This window comes from Dipodomys ordii, unplaced genomic scaffold (assembly GCF_000151885.1).
Source record: "Dipodomys ordii isolate 6190 unplaced genomic scaffold, Dord_2.0 Scaffold54, whole genome shotgun sequence".
NCBI classification, from domain to species: domain Eukaryota; kingdom Metazoa; phylum Chordata; class Mammalia; order Rodentia; family Heteromyidae; genus Dipodomys; species Dipodomys ordii.
In genome coordinates, this window is record NW_012267270.1 from 394,547 (window position 1) to 417,898 (window position 23,352).

Sequence of the window (23,352 nt, forward strand, 5' to 3'; positions counted from 1 at the left end):
CACTGTCCCCTGTGATCCTCCTCCTCCTCACTGTCCCCTGTGATCCTCCTCCTCCCTGTGATCCTCCTCCTCACTGTCCCCTGTGATCCTCCTCCTCCTCACTGTCCCCTGTGATCCTCCTCCTCCCTGTCCCCTCTGATCCTCCTCCTCCTCACTGTCCCCTGTGATCCTCCTCCTCCCTGTCCCCTGTGATCCTCCTCCTCACTGTCCCCTGTGATCCTCCTCCTCCTCACTGTCCCCTGTGATCCTCCTCCTCCTCCCTGTCCCCTGTGATCCTCCTCCTCCTCACTGTCCCCTGTGATCCTCCTCCTCCTCACTGTCCCCTGTGATCCTCCTCCTCCTCCCTGTCCCCTGTGATCCTCCTCCTCCTCACTGTCCTTTGTGATCCTCCTCCTCCTCACTGTCCCTTGGGGTTTCCCCAGGGAGTCAACGTGACTTAGGCCCTAGGTCACAATCAGCCTCTGCCCCAGGAAATGATAAGGTACAGGGACTCGGCCTGGCTCTTGGTGAGGCGGAAGGACACTGGCAGGAGAGGATCACCAAGGTGCTGAGCCTCTGATCCTCAGATCCTCAGATCCTCTGAGCCTCAGATCCTCTGATTCTCAGATCCTCAGATCCTCAGATCCTCTGAGCCTCAGATCCTCAGATCCTCAGATCCTCTCCTCCTGCACAACCAGCTTCATCACAATGGCTGCCAGGAAGCAGATACGAGGTCTGTTCTCTGCTACTGGCTGTTTTCTTCTTGTTTTGTTTGTTCATTCATTTGTCTTTGGGAGGGGAAGCTTGCCCAGAAATGGAGGGAAAAGGGAGAGCCCGTGCCGAGGCGGACCCGGTGTGCGGGGTGGGAGGGAAGGCAGGAGGGAGCGGAGGCGGGGATGAACACAAAGCAATGGTCTCCTCAGCTGACTTGTGCAACTGTAACCCCACAATCGAACATCTCACACACACACACCCTCCACAGAAGAATCTGTCCCTGCCCAGAGCCTTCCCGGGTATGTAAGTGTGCCCGCAGCCCTGTTCAGCGTTCTGGGTCCTGACTCAGGGCCCAGAGTCTGGGGTCCCGCATGGCTGGCTTCGCTGCGGCCCGAGCTCTGTGCCAACCTCCTCCATGGGCCTCGGTGCCGGGGGCTCCGCCCCGTCCTCAGGCCCTGCTCCGCTCAGGGCCTTCCCCCGAGTGCCCGGCTGCTCCGGCTCTCGTGGCCTCTGTCCGTGGACCGGGCATCCTCGGTGTGACTCAGGGCTGTCCTCGGGGCCTGAGCGGGCTCCGACATCTCACCAAGGCCAAGGGTGGTTCACAGGGGCACTGTATCTAGGCCTTCCGCTGGATATGTGGCCCAGAAAATCTAGAACTTTCCACCGGATGGGGGTGCCTCAGAACATTGTGCTTCAGCCCCTGCTGCCTTAGTATGGCCCAGGCTTGCTCTGGCCTCAGTGTTGCAGGGCCCTTGAGTACCCCCAGATTCTTCCCAGGACTTCCATGTACCCCTGGAGTCTTCCTGGAGCCTCCCTGTACCCCAGGGGTCCTCCTGGGGCCTCCGCGTACTGCAGGCTCTTCCTCGGAGTCTATGGACTTGCCCTGGGATCCCACTGCTGCTCCGTGTAGCTTGGGGCCTTCCCGGGGGGGTGTGGGGGGCTGCCCTGGGCGTGGGGGATCTAGAGTACCCGCATCTCCCTCCCTCCCTCCATCACACGGTCTACACTCAAGGGACCCCATGCTGTGGGGCGGGCCTGCCGCCCCCCCGCTAGTGAGCATCACCTGACCCCGGCCCCTCCTGGCTGAGGGCGCCCTCCTCTTGCCCACAGCCCCACTGAGGGTTCTGGGGGGGGCAGGAAAGCAAGGCAAAGTGGGGTGGAAGTCCTGTCAGATCCGGGGTCCCCATGGAGGCCGGACTGACCAGGGAGAGAACCTCTAAACAAGGCTGCAACGGGGCATGGCCAGGGCCGTCTCTGGAAACAGAGGCCAGACAGCGCTGGGAGACTCTTTCCTTTACTGGACAACGCACGGGGGTATGGCGGAGGGTGCGGGCAGTGGGGGCAGCGCAGGCCCCGCAGTGCTGGGGTGCATGCAGAACAGACACACACAGCAGACAGCGTGGTGAGGAGCGCGGGGAGGGGGCCACGCGGGGGCTCGGGGAGGGGAGTGGGGAAGGGGCTGGGGAGGGGGGCTCGGGGAGGAGGGTGGGGAGGGGGCCGCGTGGGGGCTCGGGGAGGAGAGTGGGGAGGGGGGCTCGGGGATGGGGGTAGAGACAGGGTGTGGCCAGGCGCCTCCTGGCAGGCAGGCTCTGGGGCAGGACAGAGGCCGGGGGAGGTTGGAGAAGGGCCTGGGCACCCCAGGACGGGGCCCTGGGCAGGGGAGGGGCCGTGTGCGCGGGCCTAGCCAAGGGCACTCAGCGCATGGGCCAGCGTCTGTAGCTCGTCCTGGACGCCCTCCAGGGAGCTCTGGACGGCACGGGGGCTGTCCAGCACATCGATGGCCAGCGTGTAGGGGTCGAACTTCACCGAGAAGGGGCGCTGGATCCGTGAGGCATAGCTCCTGAGGAGGGGGCGCAGACCCTCAGTCCCCACCCTGCTCCCACAACAGCCCTTGGCTCCACCTGACCTGTGCCCCATCCATCCGGGTCCCCACCGCCCAGACGGCAGGAGCTCCAGAGCCCGGTGGACGCGCCAGCTCTGCCAGCCCCACGAGGATGGCCTACAGCCTTCCCCAGCCCGAGGCCTCCTCCCCCACACTCCAGGGGCCACACACTCCCCGGGGTCCTCACACAGCCTGGGGGTGTGCACACTCCCCGGGGTCCTCACACTCCCCAGGGTCCTCACACTCCCCAGGGTCCTCACACTCCCTGGAGTCCTCACACTCCCGAGGGTCCTCACACTCCCCAGGATCCTCACATTCCCTGGGGTCCTCACACTCCCCGGGGTCCTTATACTCCCCAGGATCCTCACATTCCCTGGGGTCCTCACACCCCCAGGATCCTCACACTCCCTGGGGATTTGCATACTCCCCAGGGTCCTCACACTCCCCAGGGTCCTCACACTCCCCGGGGTCCTCACACTCCTGGGGTCCACACACTCCTTGAGGTCCTCACACTCCCCAGGTTCCTACACTTCCTGGGGGTCCTCACACTCCCTGGGGTCCACACACTCCCTGGGGTCCTCACACTCCCCAGGATCCTACACTTCCTGGGGGTCCTCACACTCCCCGGGGTCTTCACACTCCCTGGGGTCCTCACACTCCCCGGGGTCCACATACTCCCCGGGGTCCTCACACTCCCCAGGGTCCTCACACTCCCTAGGGTCCACACACTCCCTGGGGTCCTCACACTCCCCAGGGTCTTCACACTCCCCAGGGTCCTCACATTCCCTGGGGTCCACACACTCCTTGGGGTCCTCACACTCCTTGGGGTCCTCACACTCCTTGGGGTCCACACACTCCTTGGGGTCTTCACACTCCCTGGGGTCCTCACACTCCCTGGTGTCTGCACACTCCCTGGGGGTCTGCATGCTCCCAGCATCTTCACACTCCCTAGGGATTTGCAAACTTCCTAGGGTCCTCATATTCCCTGGGGTCCTCACACTCCCTGAGATCCTCACACTCCCCAGAGTCCTCACACTCCCTAGGGTCCTCACACTCCCCAGGGTCCTCACATTCCCTGGGGGTTTGCACACTCCCCAGGGTCCTCACACTCCCTGGGGATTTGCATACTCCCTAGGGTCCTCACACTCCCCAGGGTCCTCACACTCCCTGGGGGTTTGCATACTCCCCAGGGTCCTCACACTCTCCAGGGTCCTCACACCCCCTGGGATCCTCACACTCCCCGGGGTCCTCACACTTCCCAGAGCACCTCTGCAGCAAGCGGATGCTGTGGCTGAGGGCTGGAGCCCGCCCTGCTCCCAGGAGGCGGCGCAGGCCTGGCTGGTGCGGGCTGGCGGTGTGAGGGGCTCCACAGCCCTGCCCACCTGAGCTTGTCCTTGGCATCGCTGAAGCTCTCTGACACGAAGTAGACCGGCTGGTAGGTCTGGTCTTGGTACGGCTGCACAGCAGCCGTGTCGGGATCGAAGGCCCGGATCTCAGGCTCCTCTGACAAAGAGTGCTGAGGAGACCACAGGGTCACGATCCCGCCACACCCAGGGAGGCCACAGGGTCCCGGAGCCCACCACACCCAGGAAGACCACAGGGTCCCGGAGCCCACCACACCCAGGAAGACCACAGGGTCCCGGAGCCCACCACACCCAGGGAGGCCACAGGGTCCCGGAGCCCACCACACCCAGGCCCTGAGGGAATGGGGTGCTCTGAGGGTAGCCTGGAGGACCCTGGGACAGGGCTGGGTCGGCACTGGGGACAGGGCTGAGGATAGCACTGGGGTCAGGATTGGGGACAGGGCTGGGGATGACACTGAATGGGAACCAGTAGAGACAGCTTTCCCCCAACAGGCTAGAATCCAGGAGCCCAGGAGGAGAGGGCCCCCCACTCCTAGCCCACGGGGGCTCACCAGGAGCTCCCCGTAGGAGGACAGCAGCCCCGCACCATAGGCCTTCAGCTCTCCATTCTGCTTGCACAGCCCGAACTCCACAGTGAACCAGTACACCTGCCGGACAGCGGGCGGGTCAGCGGGGCCCTCCCTCCCTGCGGCCCCCACGGTGGCCCTCGCCATGGCCTTCATGCATCCATGCGACAGCTGTGGCCAGGGCACCGTTCTTACAGGTGGGCAGGATGGGACTGGGCTGCAGCCACTCACTGTGGACAGTTTCTCAATGTCCTCATCCGAGACCCCCAGGGATGCGAGGCCGATGTCCTGCGGGTGGAGGAGGAAAAGGAAGGCTGACTGTGCTTCAGGCCAGGGTGCAGGTGTCCACACCCCCCGCACTGGCGGGGAGGACATAGCGATCTGGCTCAGACCCACTGACCCCATGGGGGCCAGCAGGAGGCAGCCCGGGCCCTGAGGTCTCCCCTCCCTGCCCCCTGCCAGGACCTGCTCTTGGGGAGCACACTTGGCCTCCTGGATTTTTGGGGTGGTCTGCACACTGCACGGCAGCCTCTGCCCCCTGCTCCTGAGCTCCCCTGTCCCTGTGGGAGCACTGTCCATCACAGGGTAGTAGGTGGAGAGCCCCCCAGAGGGTAGCCCCAAGTGTCTGCTCCCCGCCCCCCGCCCCGCCCCACAGCTCCTGGCCGGAGGCCTCATATGCACCTGGGAAAACTGGGCAAAGGTCCGGTCGGCCAGCATGGGCACATGCCCCAGCAGCTCATGACAGCAGTCCCTGAGGGAGGCCGAGAGAGGAGGAAGGCAAGCTGAGGCCAGGCAACAGGACTGGACCCGCCTTCCCTGCGTCTGACCTTCCCCCACCCCCAGGCCCACGCAGGGGTGTCTCTCACGGCTCAGGCGAGTGCATGGGAGAGGAGGCGTGGCGGATGTACTGCGTGCACTGGAACACGCGGAAGGCCAGGCTGGCCAGGAAGTCCCGGGCAGACAGCAGGCCGGCCACAGGCCGCAGCTGGAAACCCGTCCGCTCTGCAAGGGCGTGCGTGTGTCAGGGCTGGGAGCGGGGGAGGGGGTGGGGAGGGTGTGGGGAGGGTGGGGGTCCCCCTCCCGCCCGCACCCTTCAGGAAGCGGGAGACGTCCTCCAGCTGCGGGATGCTGTCCTCGCGGTAGCCGCAGAAGCGCTCCAGCAGCTGGAAGGCCTCCAGGTGCTCCCGGCAGGCGTGGGTGGCGTAGAGCCCCCTCAGCGTGGTGTAGACCTCCTTCCTGCGGACCGAGGGGCCTGGGGTACTGCCGGGCCCCAGGGCCCCCCGCCGACTCCCCCGGCCAGCGCCCCCCCACCGGCTGGGTGTTGGTTTAGGGGCCATTTCTGAAGCAGACGCCAGCCAAAGGGAAAACCCCAGGATACCCCAAAGTTAGAGCTTCAGGAAGTCCCGCTCCCCGCCCCCCGCCCTCAGGCTCTCCAGAGGCAGCCTCCCGAACACCCCAGCCCGCCCCGGCCCGGCCCGCGGTCCCGGGTCTCACCAGGTGGCGATTTCTTCTGCTGTGTACTTCACGTTGGGAATGGGCTGGCCCCTGTGGGGGTCCGCAGTCAGCGGGGACCCCACCCCGGGGGCCGGAAAGGGCCGAGACCCATGTGACTCCCGTGGGGAATGGGCTGGCCCCTGTGGGGGGTCCGCAGTCAGCGGGGACCCCACCCCGGGGCCGGAAAGGGCCGAGACCCATGTGACTCCCATGCGTCCAGGCACGGCCTGTTCTCAGCGGTGACAGCCCCATGTGGCCCCTCGTGACTCAGTTTCCCCAGCGGGGTGCCAGTGCCCACCCGGAGCATTTTAGGGGAAGCCCTGATGTCGAGCAGCCTGCAGCGGCAGGCCTCAGAACCCCAAGTGGGTGGCGCAGCCCCTGTGTGACAGAGGGCCACAAAGGCCCTGTCCTCCTCCCTGCCAGGGGCTAACCCAGCCCCCCACCCTGACCCCTCCTGCCAGGGCCTAGCCCAGCCCCAGCCCCACCCCTTACTGCTTATACTGGAACGCTATCTCTGCTATCAGCTTCCTGCGCTGGCGGTACACTTGGTCCGAGAAGCCCTGGTGGTGGAGGGACACACGCTGGTCAGGAGCAGGTCCTGCCCTCCCTGCCCCATGGCCAGGCAGGGCCCAGGGCCAGCCCCGGCCACGCCCACCCCTGGCCTTGGCCACATGGCAGTCCGGACAGGAAGCTCTGGGGTCACAGGCTCACCGGATGATCCAAGTCCAGGTCAGGGTCAAACTTGGTGACCAGATGGTGACACTTGTCCAGTTCGGAGACTTTCCTTGGGAACCAGGGGACTGCACAGGAGTCAGAAGCAAAAAGTCAGGAGTAAGTGTCATTCCCATGTTCCTGGGCAAGCGCCCTGGGGCCTCTGGGCTGGAACATGCGGGGATCCTCAGGCTCGGGGTGGACACTGCAGGTGACCCCCCCCCCGCCCCATGGCAGCCCACACCTCGGGGTCATTCAAGGACAAAGCCAGCCTCACTCTTGTCTTCCTTCGCGCTGTGCAGGTCCTCCGCCACGCGGCGTAGGGAGCTGAGCAGGGCGGCCAGGTCCCCACTGGGCACCTCCAGGCGCACCAAGTACTCCAGGTGGGGGCCACCCTCCCGGGGCCTCGGGGCCGGCCTCGTTTCCAGGTGGTGAATTTTGGCTTCAAATGTCTTTGGAAGCAAAGTAGGGAGAGAGAGTAGACCGAGGAAAAAGAGATGCAAAGAAAGATCTAGAGAAAGAGGTGGAGAGGCCTAGCCAGGTTTTGTGTGTGTGTGTGTGTGTGTGTGTGTACAGGTCTAGGGGCTTGAACTCAGGGCCTGGGCACTGTCCCTAAGTGTTCTACCAGTTGAGCCACGGCTCCACTTCTGGCTTTTTGGAGGTTATTTAGAGATAAGGTCTCATGAACCTTCCCGCCTGCGCTGGCTTCACACTTGGATCCAGGTCCCAGCCTCCTGAGTAGCCGGGATGACCGGTGTGAGCGCCGGTGCTGGCTGAGTCAGAGGCTCGCAGCTGCAGGCCACAGGCCTCTGGCACAGCTGCTTTGTCTCCTACAGGCAGCCAGGAGCTGCCCGGGCCATGCCCCAGATCTCTGTTCTGGACACCCTGTCTGTGTCAGCCATGTCCAGGCTCTGCCTGTTGAAGACGTGAAGCTCAGGTCCGGACGCAGTGACAAGGGTGTCCAGGGACATCAAGGTCCACTTCCAGCTCCTGTTGCCTGGCAACCAGACCCTTGGGCCGCATGGCCCATCTGGGAGCTGACCCAGAGTCTGGTTCTAATGTCATTTGCAAATGTCTCCCCAAAGCCAGGTCACAGGCCACAGCCAGAATGCAGTCGGCTGCCACCTTAGCCACGGGCAGCCTCCAGCCCAGGCATGGAGCGGGAGGAGGTCAGGGTGGAAGATGACACAGGACAGTGCAGGACACAAACCCGCTCCTCCAGGGCCCTGTCCATGTGTGTAGCGTGTCCCCTGCCACCCCACCCCACCCCCCCCCCGAGTTTGGAGCCAGCCCGCAGGCCTCACCTCCAACACCTTCACAGCCCGAGACAGTGAGGAAGGCTTGGCGGCCCGCAGGGAGAAGAGCAGGGTGAGGGTGGCCATCCCTTCCTTCTCCTCAAACACCACGGCCTCCAGCGGGTCCCCGGGCTCCGAGGAGGAGGAGGAGGAGGCCGCTGCAGCCGCCGCGGCTGCCTCCCGCTCCTTGCGGGCATCCTCGATGAGACTCTGCCGCCGCCCAACGAACCTCGGGGACTGCGGGGGACAGGGACAGGTGTACCTGCCACTCCACCTCCCAGCCCCACAGAGGCCCCGAGGTCCAGGCTACTCAATGGCCCCTGGGAAGTGGGTACAGATGACGTGAGGGGGCTACGGGGCACCTTTTCCATATGCCGTGGGGCCGGGAGCAGGCTCAGGCTCAGGCTGGGTGGGAAGAGGCCAGAAGCTGTGGCATTGCCGGGGAGGGGCGCCCGGCTGCCTGCTCCCAAGGCAGAGATGCTGTGTCCCCCGTCCCCAGACCTGGCCCTAAGCAGATTAGGGATGGGGGCAGGTTGGCTCCGGAGATACCTGAGGACAGAGATGGCAGATGCCCCCCTCCAGGACAGAGTGGTAGTGCTCCTGGGGGCTGCCGGAGGGAGGGGGAGGTTGCCAGGGCCTGGGGGCTCAGGCAGGAGGCACCCTGCCTTCACTTGCCTGGCCCTGCCCGGTAAGATGGGGTCAGCACACTTCACCCCAGGTGACCCAGCCTGTGCCCCCATGCTGTTTCTTTCCCGTGGAATCCCTCACAAAACCCCACCTCCTGTCACCCGCTGCCGTCTCTGCAGGGCCTCCTGCCCCCTTCCTCCTCCTGTCTGCCTCCTCATCCTTGGCTATCATCAGAGCCCTGGACACAGGTAGCTCCTGTACAGCTACTACTGACCATCTGTGTCCCTACACCCTGGGGCAGGTCCAACCCCTCCCGCACCCCCCAGAGCTGCCCAGAGCAGACGAGCCTGTCTGCCTCATCTCTTGGGACTGAATTAACCAGAAGGTTCTGGGTACTCTGGTAAGAGAACACAGTCCTCTCCCCGCGCCCCTCAGGCCTGGGCAGTGGAGGGGCTGCAGGAGCCCCTCTGGGCCTCGGGGTGGGGGCTGTGGACCCATCCAGGGCTGTGTTGAGAACCACGAAGTGGGGGGCGGGGGGGGGAGGAGAGGTGGAAGGGGGGGGGGGAGGGGGGAGGAGAGAAGAGGGGGGGGAGGGGGGGGCGCTTGATCTGTCCTGGAGACTCCTCCTGCTGGAAGCCTGCAGGGGGCACCCTTGAGCCCACATCACCCTCTGAGAAGGGCTTCAAGCGGGATTTCTGCAGGGGTCACCTCGTTTCCATGAGATCTATCCGTGTGCGGCTGAGCGGCGAGTGACCAAAGACCCCCCGCTGGTGGGCTGAGGAGCCCCAATTGTCCAGCCCTGCAGAGGGTGACCTGGCACGCCCCCCCCCACATCCTCCTCCTCTGGGCTCCAGCCTTGAGAGCCCGAAGGTCCGGACAAGGACAGACAGGTGGAAAGAGGGGCAGAGGTTGCCCAGAGCACGAACGCCTCTGGTGCACAAACCTGGGCACCTGTTCCACTGCAGGGACCCCACCATAAGCAAGGACGGGGGGGGCATCGCTTGACAGCTGGGCAGAGAAGGCAGGTGGGGGGGCAAGGGGACGGGGGGGGGGGAACAGGAGGAACAGGAGGGAAGAAGCCTCTGGAAGGCCACGGCCACAGTCTTGAGCCTGGAGCTCCCTCAAGGGCCCACAGAAGACCCCTACCCATGTATGGGCCAGGAGCCCAGAGGCTGGCGTGCTCAGCGCCCAGCTCCACGCAGCAGGGCACTCGCAGGGCACCGGGCATGTCCGTTAGGGTGGGACCTGCACCTCCCACCCGCCACCCCGGGCTGGCGCTGGGCCGGCGGGCGGCCCCCGGGTCGCAGCGGCCCTCTCACCATGATGGCCTCCGCCTGCTTGGCATCCAGCTCGGAGACGGCCCTCCTGAAGCCCTTGGGCTGGGGCGTGGCGGCACCGGGGGTGGGCATGGCGCGGCCGAGTGGTCCGGGGCTCCGTCGCACAGCCCTCGCCAGGCGGCCCGGCAGCCTCTTAAAGGCTGGGCTGACGTCAGAGCCCCTCTGGGTCCCCCCACCTCCCACCTCCCAAGCCTCCTCTCCCTGCCTGCATCGCCTGAGGGCGGCGGGGGTGGGCGCAGCGAGCGGGGAGGGGGAGGGCTTGTCCCATTACGTCTAATTGCATCCACTGTGGCCGGCACCTGCTCTGAATCACAGCGGCCCCGCGGCTCACGGACTGGGGGCTGGCTTGCACTCTGCAGAGCAGGGTCCGGGTGCCCCGAGCCCTGCCAGTGCAGGGCGGGGGGGGTGCTGGGCTCCCCACGGGGCATGTCCCTGTGACCCTGCACCTTTACGGCAGGCAGGCCCAGGAAGGCAGGGTCTTTCTCCACCAGCTTTCCCCAGCCAGCCATCTTCACCAGACCCCCACGCCCTAAGTGCAGTCCAGTGTGCTGGACTCCCTTCCCCCCCCCCCCCCCCCGCACCCACATGGCCCACCCACCCTGAAGCCCGGCCACCAGCCTCCACTGTCCTGCCTCCCTGGCCACGCCTCCCCAGCCACACCCTGTGGGGCCCCACCCACCTCCCTGGCTACGCCAGTAATCACAGCCCCTTCCCACACAGTCTGGATGGTGCTGGGCCTGGCCCCAGGTGGCTCCTGGACCCACAACTCCAGCCAGCTCCTCACACAGGTGCCCGGCTCCTGAAAGCCTGTGGATACCAAGCACCCCTTCCCCAGCCCCAGGGGGTGGCGGGGGCTGGCCTCAGTCCCAGCTCCCAGGCCTGCCAAAGTCCCCTCCCGTGTGGGGTTGGGGACCCTCACAAGGCAAGTCTAGGCTGCCAGGGCTTCATGGGGGGGGGGGCTCCCGCAAACCCAGCCGAGCGCCTGCCGGCATCCCTGCCGGATGTGGGTTTAACCTTTCAGCAAATGTCTTCCACTGACACCAATATTGCTTTTTAATTCATTTTCCTGCCCGGGCTGGGTGTGCTTTCACAGAAGCACTGTGGGAGGTGTCGGGGGCTCTGCCCTCACCCCTGCCCTGAGCCCAGACCCCCCAATACCACACACTTAGGGTTGGAGTGCTGGACACCCTGGGGAGGGAAGCCCCCCCCAGCCCCCCACCCACCCAGGTACCTGTCCTTTCCTGGGACACAGTCCACACACACACACACACACACATACACTCAGGTCAGGCCTGAGGCCCCTGAGCACTGAAGAGCCCTGCCCTGCACTGCTCTGCTGTGGACCCACAAAGGCTACCCTCCCCTCCCCTCTACTCCTCTCCAAAGATGCCCCAAGAGGCCAGCAGGCCACCAGCGTGACCTTCCACTGCCGAGGGCCCCAGGGAACCCTCCCAGGTTGTCAGGTGACCCATCCTGCGGGCGGAAGCCCCCTGGGTCACATGCAGCCTCTCTGTTCACACACCAGGCCCGGGCCCAGCTCCCCAGAGCACCAGAGGAGAGACCTAAGGCAGCTGGCACCTGGCCTTGAGGGAAACGCAGGCTGGGAGGCCCCAAGAGAGGCCTCAGGGAGGAAAGGGCTAGGGACCAGCCAGGCCGCACAGGGCAGGGGCCAATCGTGGCTGAGCACAGGATCAAGGGCGACAGGAATGCCCCTGCTGTCCCCTCACCTGCTCTGGGCTCAGATGTGGGACAGGGCACTCTGCCAACCCTGCTCCCCCCTTCCCTCTGTCCCCTCCTCCCCTCCCCGCTGCCCCTTATAGTCATCCTGAGTAATTGCAGACTCCTGTCAGTCACCGTGGCAATTAGGGGCTGTGGCTCTTTCTCTCTCTTCCACCTCTTTCAGCGCGAGACTTAATAGCCATAATGACAGTGTCGCTGCTCCCGGCTCTGCCTGCAGCTCCCACGCTAAGTCAGGGCCCCGGACTCGACCCTGGCTTTGTGGCTGCTCTGTCTACAGGTGGTGAGGAGTTTGCAATCTGACCACACTCACACTCACACTGACACACACTCACTCACATTTGGTGCCTCCCAGGCCCAGGCTGATAAGGGGTCCAGGAAGGCGCTCACCCCACACCTCCTGCCAACCCCCACAGAGAGGAGACCTGTCTCCAGCCACACCCGGAGGGCAGAGAACAGTGGCTTCCTTCACTCGGCCCCATCTACCTTGTGTCCTGCCTTAATTCACGGATGCGGCAGGCTCTGTCACCATCAGTGTGATGTTCTGTGGAAAGCACAAATGTGCATGAAAACATGCTCAGACATGCACACATGTACCCATGTGCATGCAAAACACACAGCCAGACACACATGTGCACACTGCACACAAAACACACAATCAGACTGTGTGCTCACACGTGTGCACACATGTGTGCAAAGCACAGTCCAGACATGTGCACACACATATACACATGTGTGCGCAAAACACAGACATGCATTGCATGTATGTGTGCAAAGCACACATTCAGACATGCATGCACACATGTACACCTGTGTGCAAAACATGTTCAGACATGCATGCACATATGTGCACACAAAACACACGATCAGATTGTGTGCTCAAACATGGACACATATGTGTGCATGCAAAGCACACATTTAGACATGCATGCACACATGTACACCTGTGTGCAAAACATGTTCAGACATGCATGCACATACGTGCACACAAAACACATGATCAGATTGTGTGCTCAAACATGGACACATATGTGTGCATGCAAAGCACACATTTAGACATGTGTACACATGCATTGCATGTGCATGTGCAAAGCATGCGAGCAGACTGCCCGTGCATGCAGGTGTACATACATGCAGAGAGGCACACACAGGCACACCCGCACACGTGCCTGTATTCACAAACACCTGTACACATGGGTCTCAGCACAGCTGTTTGTGGGGTCATGGACCAACGCAGCTGAGCTCTGGGAGGCCCGAGGCCCCGGGCTGCACTGGGCTATCCCAGGCATGGCTAGGGTGTGCGCCCACCCAGCAGGGGATAGTGGGCTGCCTTCCCCTCCCGCACAACGCAGCAGCAGCCTTCCAGGTAGGAAACTGAGGCCAGCCCGAGCAGCCAGGCTGGAGCAACCTGAGGTGGTGCTGTGACCCCCATGCTGGAAGGAACATCAAGGAAAATCAAGACACTGACGTGTGGCAAGATCCGGCCGTTCCTGTCCTCGTCAGACGAAATGCCAGAGCAATTAGCCCTAACGAGGGCTGGGCTGGAGCCGAGTCAGAGCCGCGAGCGAAGCGTCGCCTGGGTTGGACCGTGCGGTCGATCGGATGCACTTAGGGATAATTGGGTGTTTGGAAGTCAGACCTGAGGCCAGAGCCACCGGCGGCAGAGCGCCCGGCCTCGGCAGGCACCGCGTGCCTCACCTGTGGCTCGGTGCCCTGCAGCCTCGGTCCACCCCGTCTCCGAGAAACCCCCACTGCACCTGCAGCACAGTGCCCACTCCCCTCCCCTCACTCTTCCGACCAAAGCGCACCAGGCCTGCGGGCCAGGCCCCCTCCTCCAAACGGTACCCCTCCCTCCCTCCTCCTCTCTGAGCCTCCTATGGCGGACCCTTGACGAGCACTGGCCTCTGGGGCTTGTGGTAGGACCTGTCTCTGTTCTGGAGACAGGAACAGGGCCCAGCTCAGCCTCAGTTTCCCTGTCCACACAGCGGGCACCTCAGGGCTGTGCCCGCTCCCCTCTGCCCCTTCCAAGCATCCAGGGTCTGCGGGGAGATGGATGACCTCCCCTGGGCCACTTGTCAGGGCAGTGACCTTGGACCCTGTGGCTGTGAAGGTCCCAGCGGTGATCGCCCTGGGCCCGTGACCTCGGGTGGACCGCCTACGTGGGGGCAGGGCCCCAGGGGCCACAGGGCCATGAGGGTGGAGAAGGCAGACGGAGCCGGCCACAGGGTCCTGTCCCGGCCAGTGACGGCTGGAAGCCCCCTGGGCCCCGGGCCTTTTCTGAGGAGGACGACGCCCATGGGCTAGACCCTCCCCGGGGACACCCACACCCCGGCCCTGAGGAGAGGCTTGCCGCCAAGGGGACCCCTGTGTGTGGGCACGCCCGTGCATGTGGCCCAGCCTGGCTGCCCGGCTCTGAGCTGGCTCGATTGGATCTGCACATGTGGGACCCCGCATGGGTGCGTGTGCACAGGTGCTGCCAAGGCTCTTCTCTGCCCCTCTCGGCTCTGACTTTGCCCCCACCCACCCCTGCCTGTGACTCAGACCCCCCCCTTTCCCGCAGCGTCTCTGACAGCGTCTGACAAATTCGCCGTGGAAAGCAACAAGAGGGACATTCAGTTCCCATTAGTCACCGATCGGGACCCAGCCGGGTGGCGAGAGCATCACATCTGATCGCAGCCCCTGCCGGGCCCGGACCCCCGCGGTGCCGAGGTCTCCGGGCGGGCGGGGCCTGGGCTTGGCCCCTCCCCCAGCACAGGGGGTGCAGGCCCAGCTCTGTGCTGAGCTTCTTCCCCTCCCCCCGCGCCATCTGCTCCTTCCCACCCTCAGGGGAAGGCAGGCCCCCTCCCTCAGGGAGACCCTCCCCCCTGCGGGTACCTGTCACCTCCTCTCTGTGGGACCCTGGCTGCGTTAGCCAGGACACAGGCCAGGGACAGCCTTGGCTCTGCTCCGTCATCACGACCACACCACACAGCCGTGGGGGCTCGGGGCGGGCGCTGTCCCCGGGGGAACAGCGGGCCTCAGTCCTGGGTCTCTCCAGATCTGCGCAGACCCGGGCCTCTGCTCCCCACCCCGGCCCCTCCGCGTGCCTGGACACGCGGTGCCCCATCCTGCCCAGGATCCAGGCTTTCCTCCTGCCCTGCCTGTCCGCGAGGGCTCAGCTTCTCCTCAGAGGGGTCATGCTCCACAGTGACCACGCCGTGGCCAGCTGACACTGCGGGCAGAGCCTCGCCCCCGGCAGGCTGGGTCCCTGCTGTACCAAGGCCACACTTTGGGGGCCTTGGACCTGGAAAGCAGCCTGGCCTGGAAACACCCTACATCCTCCATCTGTGCTCACGAGATGCCCAGAGCTAGAGGCCAAAACTGGAGCGGAACCTCTTAGTGGAGAAACTGAGGCCACCAGGAAGAGGCGGAAGAGACCCAGACCAAGCCCTCCAGGGTCTCTGGCACCCACCTCTCTGCAGAGGCTGCTACGTTCAAACTAACAGCTCCACACTCCTGTGCAGAGTGGGGAAACTGAGGCTTGGGGGGAAGTGGTCACAACCCGCCCCCACCTCCCCCCCCAGTCGGGCCGGAGCCTGCATGAGGGCTGTTGCCCTGCACCCAACTGGTTCTAAACCGTGCTGTCTCCTGGGCTGAGGGCCCTCCTGCCTGCCCCCTCCCCAGCCATGCCCCCCCACCCCGTCCCCAGACACCAGCTCCCTGCACTGACCAGGACAGGAGCCAGTCCCCCCCCCCCATGCCTGTGCTCCTCCGGGCACAGGGCGGGTGTGGGAGGAAGGCGCAGGCCCAGCGGGCTCAGAGGCCCCCCGCCCCCGCCCCAGCGCTGACATTTCCAGGCTGCGCCCCCCCCCATGTCGACCGGCACCGTGATATTTAGACAGGGCCTTGTTTGCCCTGCGATTACACTGGAGCTGACACTGTGATCCGAAGCTTGCTTTTCATAAACTCCTCCCGGGCTAAACCCATGTCCAGCCAGCTGTGGTCCCAAACCCCAGGTCCCCACCACCCCCAGAGAGCAAAACCTGCGTCTACCACGACCCTCCCCCTTCCCTTCCCTCCTCCCTCTTCCTCTCCTCCCTTCCTGCCTCCTCCCTCCCTTCCTTCCTTCCTGTTTTGCTTCCTCCTTCTCTCCTGCAGCCCTCCACACCCCAACCTCAGGGAGGGTTGTGTTATTGGGGTTTATGATGTAAACTCGAGGTCACACAAAATTCAATTCTCCATGGCTGGTGATATTAGCCCCCCCTCACCCCCCCCCCAGCTTCCTAACACACGCCGCTGGGCCGGGACCTCAGCTGAGCGGAATCCTGTGGTGTGAGTCCGTCTGTGACTCATTGATTCTGCTCAGCTGGATGGTCCCCAGGTGCGGCCACCTGGTAGTACCGGTCATGATCTCCTTCCTTTTTCGGGCTGAATAATATTGCACACGGGGGTAGAGAAAGCTGCGTGCACCCACAGGACTGAGGCAGTGCAGAGTGAGTTCCCACGTGGGAGCCCATTTTGGCGCTGACCCAGTTTGGCTCAGTTTTCTAACCCTGTTTAGCATATCCATGGGGCGGCCGGCCCCCTCACTCAGCACCACAGAGCAGGAGAGGAGGGCCAGAGGGGAGGCAGAGAGTCTGACCCGGAAGGGGAAGCTGGACAGGTACACCTAATCCTATCAGAAGGAGCAGCTAACCCGGGTGCCAGGCACCAGTGGCTCACGCCTGTAATCCTAGTTACTAGGAGGCTGAGACCTGAGGATCCAGGTTCAGAGACAGTCTGGGCAGGAAAACTCATGAGATGCTTATCTCCAATGAAATACCAAAAAAATAGTAGTAGAGCTGTGAACAAGCGGTAAAGCACCAGCCTCATGCAAAAAAAAAAAAGTCAGGAACAGCGCCCAGGCCCTAAGTTCAGGCCCCAAAATAAATAAAAATGAGAGTAAAAGCCAGGCACGGTGGCTCACACCTGTAATCCTAACTACTCAAGAGGTTGAGATCTGAGGATCACGGTCCAAAGCCAGCCCAGGCTGGAAAATCCATGAGACTCTTATCTCCAATGAATCAGAAGTGGTGCTGTGGCTCAAGTGGTAGAGCGCTCACCTTGAGCTGAGGGACAGCACCCAGGCCCAGAGTTCAAGCCCCATGACCGACCAAAAAATACTAAATAAATAAAAATAGTTTCCATGGTACATGTTACCATGGACTTGACCACACGGGCAGAAAACAAAATAAAATAGAAATAAGGAGAAAAGATTTAAAAAGAGGCCCCAGAGGGACTCTGCCTGTGAGGAGGAAGGTGCCTTCCCCTCTTTGTCCTGAGTTTCCCCAGGCCCAGAGACCAGGCTGGGGCCGGGAGGAGGTGCAGCAGCTTCCCCCTGGGACACAGCCCTCCAGTGGGGCAGGCCGCACCCGGGCCCAGGACCCCTCCTCTGCTCCTGCAGGGAGGGTGGGCAGGCTAAGAGTCTCAGGCTCAGAACCCCAGGGCAGGGGGCTGACCCCACCCACCAGTGCTGGGCTCTTCCTGTGGGAGCAGATGCCCAGGCTCAGAGAGCCTTCTCCTGGGCTCAGCCATGGGCCACACGTCCTCCAGAATACGACCCAGGCCAGCCTGGCAGCAGGGCCTCTCCTCCTCCCCCTGGGGACCCCATGCTGGGGCGCAGGTGCCCTGGACTATAGAAGCAGAGGGGACCCCTCCCCCAGCGCCAGGACAGGCCATGCCGGCTGCCCTGCTCAGGGACAGCAAGGACACGGGATCTGATTAGGGTGGAAAAAAGCTCTGGTGGCTCCCGCCGCTATTATTCTCCTCCATTAAAAGCCTTGGAACCATTTATTGATTTGTTTATTAAGACGTGTTATCTCCCGTTACACAGCACACTGAGCACCGCTCCGGAGGGGGGGGAGGCGGCCACTCGGTGCCCCTCGGTGTGCCCTCCTCCCCACCGCCCTGCACCCCTCCTCCCCCCCACCCCTCCCCTCCGCCTTCTCCCCTCCACACGTCCCCCCTCCCCACACACACACAGCGGCTCTAAGCGGCTTCTTTTCTGGACACCCCTGGCTTAATTGTCACCACCGAGGGAGGCTGTGGTCCTCCAGGGGGAGGGGGGAGGGCTGAGGCACTAGGTGCCCGTTGGTCTAACTGCTATCTGGGACGCTGCCGCCCCCAGCAGCCGCCCTGTCCTTTATCTGTCTGCCATCCGCCCGCGTGAGCTGACTCCCTGCACGCACGCAGGGACTCATGTGGTCACACAGCGTCCCGAGCCCCGCACGCCCGGCACAGGAGGGCCCTGAGGCACGGTTCAGCAGAGACTGGGCTGGGCGGGAGCTGCAGGGCCGGCTCACCTCACCTCACCCCCGCTGGGTGGATGGCAGCCTTCAAAGCTCCTGCAGACCCAGAGCTCCACCTGTGTCCCTGTGCAGCGGGGACAGAGGCCTTGCCAGCTACCAGGGGGGCTGAGAACTGAGGATCAAGGTTCGAAGCCAGCCCAGGTAGAAAAGTCCGAGAGACTCTGATCTCCAATAAAGTACTCAGGAAAAACAAAAAACAAAAAATGGAAGTGGCGTTGTAGCTGACGTGGTAGAGCACCAGCCTTGAGCAAAAGCAGCTCAGGGACCGCACCCAGGCTCTGAGTTCAAGTCCGAGGAACAGTGTGTGTGTGCGTGCACACACACACATGCACGCACACACACAAATTACTTTTTTTTATTTATTCATTTGTGCCCATCCCGCACCTGGACGCTGCCCAGAGCTTGTTAATGTGGCACCACTGAAGCTACAGCTCCACCTCTCCACTTCTAGTTGTTTGGCAATCAATTGAAGATAGAGTCCCACAGACTTTCCTGCCCAGGGTGGTTTTGAACTGCAACTCTCAGATCTTAGTCTCCTAAGTAGCTATTACAGCCATGAACACTGGTGTCCTGCTAGAAACACAGATTTTTAACTGCAGAAAATGACACCGTCCACCCCCCCCACCCTCCCACCCCCCCCCACTCCTGAATGCAGGTATGTTGGGGTTCTCTGCCCAGGGAGACATGGAGGGCCGCTCCGCCCCACTGGCTCTGGTTCTGTAGGAGGAGAAGCTCACAGGGCAGCCGGGGTTTGGGGTCCAGGCGGGATAGGTGTGGCTGCCTGGTGGAGGCCAGGTGTCATTGAACGTCTGCTCTGCCCCTGGAGAAGCACCACAGAAAGGCCTATGTCCTGTGGTAAGACTTCTCAGGACAAAGCTGAGGTGCTCCTCCAGGGGGACCCCCAAAGGGTGGTGCCCCCATTTGCTGTGGTCTGAAAGGCAGGGGGCCCCAGGCTGAGCATGGTCAGGCAGCGGCAGCGTGCATGGTGGTGGGGGGGGACACCTGCCCAGGGGAAGCACACACCCCTCACTGGAAATGGTGCCTTTCCCCACGGAAGGGGGAGGGGGACCCAGGGAGAGCCAGCCACAGTCAAGGAAGCAGAGGCTGGAACACCCCCCCATCCCCAGCCAAGTCTCTGAGACAGCAGGGCAGCCAGGGGGACCCCAAAGGGCAGGGCAGGGAGGTGAGGAGGGCTCAGAGGTGCCACACCCGCCCCCCTTCCAAGAGGTGGCAGCCACAGCCTCTGTCCCCCAGCGTGGGAGGCCTGGAGGGGCTTGGCCAGTACAGGGTCCTACAGAAAGGCAGCGAGAAGCCGGCGCTGCCCCTGGGGCGGCCGGCTGCTCCCGGGGGGCCTCAGAGGCCGCTCCCTGGCGGGTGACAGGCGGGCGCGGGGCTGGGGGTGCCGGGCCCAGTCTGGGCGGTGGCTGCGGGCGGCAGCCGCCTTCTCCCCCCCTTGCCCGCAGGCCCTGCCGAGCGCTGCCCGCTCCTGAGGCGCCCTGGCCTGTGTCACTCTGACAGGCGGTGGCAGCGGCTCCGCGCAGGGGGACGGGGGCTCTGCTGGGCCGCGAGGCCGCTCACTCACAGCCCGGCTCAGAGGGGGCGGGTAGGAATGGAGGGTCCGAGCGGGGGTACCTCCGGTGGGGGTCAGGGGAGGACGGGACCCGTGTGGAGACAGGACTCGGCCTGTTGCCTCGCTGAGGCCCCTGGGACCACCCCAGCCTCCAGCTCACAATCCAGAGCCCCCAGCAGAAGCGGAAGGAGGGGGTGCCGGGGACGGACCTCAAAGAATGCGTCCCTGGCAAGGGGAGGGCAGTGACCCACCCACGGCCCACAGGCCCCGCCCCGAGTCTGGTGAGCACACGCCATCGCGCTACCTTCCAGCCTGCCTGGCATGGACATCCGCGGGCCTCCCTGCCCGGCGCCCGGCTCCGCTGTGCGTTCCTTGTGGCCTGGTGCCCCCGTGTGGGCAGCCGCTGTATAACCTCGCTCCCCGTTAGTGGGTCGGGAGGGAGGCTGGGCGGCCCGCAGAGCCCTCTCCTGCCCCGGGAAGCATCCAGCTGGGCCAGGCCCACCAGAGGGGAGTCTGTTGGGGCCCTGAGGGGCCCTGTGGACACAGCTTCTCCACCTGAGGCTCCAGGAAGGCAGCATGGGACGTGGCTTGTCAAACGCCCTGTCCTTGTGTCTGTCCCCCTTGAACTCTGTCCTCTCAGCCTGTGTCTCTGCCTGTCTCTGTGTCTCTGTATCTGTCTCATGCTGAGTAGAAGCCAGGACCCAGAGCCTGCCCTGCAGGGTGGCAAGATGGCCACATGGGGGCAGCCTCCCACCATGTGGAGAGCTAGGGCCAGCCAGGAGGGAGAAGGGGGAAGGGGTGCCATGAGGCCCGGGCAGGGCAAGAGTCCCCTTCTCCCCTCCCGCCCGGGGTGGGGGGGGGGAGGTGGGCTGCTCTCAGGAAGTCCAGGTTGGGCGCTGCCTGTGTTCTGTCCCCAGGGATGTGGGACCATGGGGGGGGGCAGGAGGGAGGGCTGGGAGCTGAGGGCTGGGTAGGGGGCTGCGGTCCCTAGAGCTGTAGGCACAGCCAGGCTGGGCCAGGCCACTGGGCCTCGGCTGGGACGCCCAGAGGGCTGCGGGGCCAGAGTTCCTGTGCAGCCCATCTCAGATCGGAGCTGGGGCGCAGTGGAGGCCTAAAGATGTGGGGTCCCGATACACCCCAACATGGCTCCCACACCGGCCCCCACACACTGACACACAGGTACTCACATAGCAACACACACATATACACATATGCCAGTACACAGGCATCCACACCCCCCAATGCACGCACAGCAGTGCATGCACACACATGCACATGTACACCAGCACGCTCACACCAACACACACAAACACACACCCACACCCCTGAGGGCCACAGTGATGCCCTCCCAGACCTCCTGCCCTTCCTCTGCCCAATGCAACTTTACACACTTCCCACCAAGCAAGCGTTTCCTCCTTTACCCCAGAGGGGTGGAGACTCAGGAACACTGGCTGAAACACCGCAGCTGGGGTGTGGCCCGCACCTAGCCCCGCCCCCAGACACCTCCAGACACCCGTCCCTCCACATCTGGGGCATGGCCTGCACCTAGCCCCACCCCCAGCCCGCCCCCAGTCACCCTCCCAGCTCCTGCCCTCTCTTTCATCCTCCAGTCCTCACCCAGGCACAAGCAGTATCCACTAAGAGCAAATCACACGTGAGCAGCCGCAAGCTAGTTGTCTACGGAAGCAAACCAATGCTTCCAAAGCAACTGAACTCCTGGCGATGGAGAATACTTCTATGGGTGGAGCTGAGCTCCCAGGCGGCCTCTTACCGCAAAGCCCTCAAAAAAGCTGTCACTAGGGCTGGGAAGGTGGCTCAAGTGGCAGAGTGCTAGCCTTGAGCTGAAGAGATCAGGGAGAGTACCCAGGCCCAGAGTTCAGGCCCCATGAACGGACCCCCCCCCAAAAAAAAGCTGTCACTGAGCTTTTGCCCAGATGTTTGGTAGAAGTGAGATGTGATGGCTAGATGGATGAAGAGATTAATAAATGCATAGACAGATTACTTGGGAGATCAACACAGGGATGCAAAGAGGGAGATGGAAGACAGGACAGAGGATGACAGGATGGATGGATGGTGGTGAATAAATGATGAGTGGCTGGATGAGTGGAAGGATGGGTGAGTGGGTGGGTGGAAAGGGGGGAAGGGTGAGAAGGTGGTTGGTCTATAGATGGGTGTATGGGTGGGGGCATGGGGGATGGATGGATGTGTAGATAGTGGAGATGGATAGATGAATGGCAGGGAGCAAGGGACCAAGGAGAGAAGGAGGGAGGGAGGGAAGGAGAGGAGGATAGAGGGAGGGACAGAAGGAAGGTTGGTGGATAGATGGATGGATGGATGGATGGATGGGGAAAGAGTGTAGAGATGGGTGAATAGATGGATGAATGGATGTGTGAATGGGTGGGTCAGAGGATAGGGTATGAGTGGATGAATGGATGAATAGTTGGTTAAGTGGGGGTGGGGGATGGTTAGAGGAATGGATGTGTGAATGAATGACTGGGCAGATAGATGAATGAATGGATGGAAGAGTGGGTGGTTAGATGGGTGATGGGTGGGTGAATGGAAGAATGGATGGTGAGTAGATGGATAAATGGATGGATGAATGGGTAGGTGGGGGTTAAATGGATGGGTAGATGGGTGGGTGGGTGGGTGGATGGGTGGGTGGGTAGGTGTGTCAATGGATGAATGGGTAGGTAGAGGTTAAATGGATGGGTGGATGGATGGTGGTAGATGGATGGATGGATGGATGAATGGGTAGGTGTGGATTAAATGGATGGGTGGATGGATGGATGGATGGTGAGTAGATAGATGGATGGATGGATTGATGGTGGATGGATGGATGGATGAATGGGTAGGTGTGGATTAAATGGATGGGTAGATGGGTGGATGGGTGGATGGATGAATGGTGGTAGATGGATAGCTGGATGGATGGATGGGTGGGTGGATGGATGGGTAGGTAGGTGGATGGAGGATGGATGGATGGATGGATGGATGGATGGATGGATGGATGGGTGATGGAAGGGCAGTGCATATTGTACTCTGCATCCCTTGAAGAGGAGTCTCAGGACCCCACACAAGTACTGCCAGGAGCTGCTTGTCTATCCCAGTTGTGTTCTTGGTTCAACTGAAAATTCAACCGTTCTAGAACCTTCCCTAGAACCTCCCCTCATCTCTGCCCCCTCAGGTTAGAAAAGACCTCCCACTCGTTCTGTGCCCCACTGCACCTCTAGCAGAAGTGAGTGCCAGGCCTGCCCTGGGGCCCCAGGAGAGCGTGCCCACCGGCCTATGGCTACGCCCAGCTCCTGGAGTAGCTCTGTGGGCTCCACAGCCGTGGCTGCCACACCTGCTCCACCCTGCCAGCTGCCCAGAAACGCTCCTTCTGAGGGCCCAGCTCACACTCAGCCCGTCGGGGGCGTGGGCACGAGGTCCGGGCGCAGCTTCGGAACCCAGGCCATCGGGTGGTGATTGGAGGCCCCGCAAAGCCGTTGTGTGCCGGTTGCCTCTGTCCCCGAGGCCAGGAGGGGCTGGGCCTCTGCACAACCTGACAGCGCCGGTGGCCTAGGAGGTGCCCACAGCAGGTCACACGGGGAACCAGGCATCGGCAGAGGTGCAGCGCGCGTGGGAAGCATGGAGGCTGTCACGTGCATCTGTGCCAGGGTCCCCTGGGCGTGTGGGGAGGGGCACTAGTGCATGGGTGTGTGCACAGGGGGGTGGGGGTGGGGAGGGGCAGTGATGCACATGTGTGTGTGCACA

The 23,352-nt window shown here is 63.1% G+C and overlaps 1 protein-coding gene across 3 annotated transcripts; it reads right to left on the bottom strand.

Annotated features, from left to right (window-relative positions):
* Positions 1-2,373: 2,373 nt before the first annotated feature.
* On the bottom strand, positions 2,374-10,041 carry Th (tyrosine hydroxylase). 3 transcript variants are annotated; one of them, XM_013020984.1, is made up of 13 exons: positions 9,952-10,041; positions 8,015-8,242; positions 6,988-7,162; positions 6,711-6,799; positions 6,492-6,559; positions 6,000-6,050; positions 5,596-5,741; positions 5,372-5,507; positions 5,187-5,256; positions 4,737-4,793; positions 4,491-4,586; positions 3,958-4,091; positions 2,374-2,533 (listed from the first exon to the last, which is right to left on the bottom strand). In XM_013020984.1, exons 1-13 carry the CDS (start codon positions 10,039-10,041, stop codon positions 2,374-2,376), a joined length of 1,500 nt encoding a protein of 499 aa, XP_012876438.1. The 3 variants fall into 3 exon arrangements, with proteins under 3 accessions (XP_012876438.1, XP_012876437.1, XP_012876436.1); XM_013020983.1 differs by having other exon boundaries at positions 8,015-8,246; positions 9,944-10,041; XM_013020982.1 differs by having other exon boundaries at positions 8,015-8,273; positions 9,884-10,041.
* Between the last annotated feature and the right edge of the window lie 13,311 nt (positions 10,042-23,352).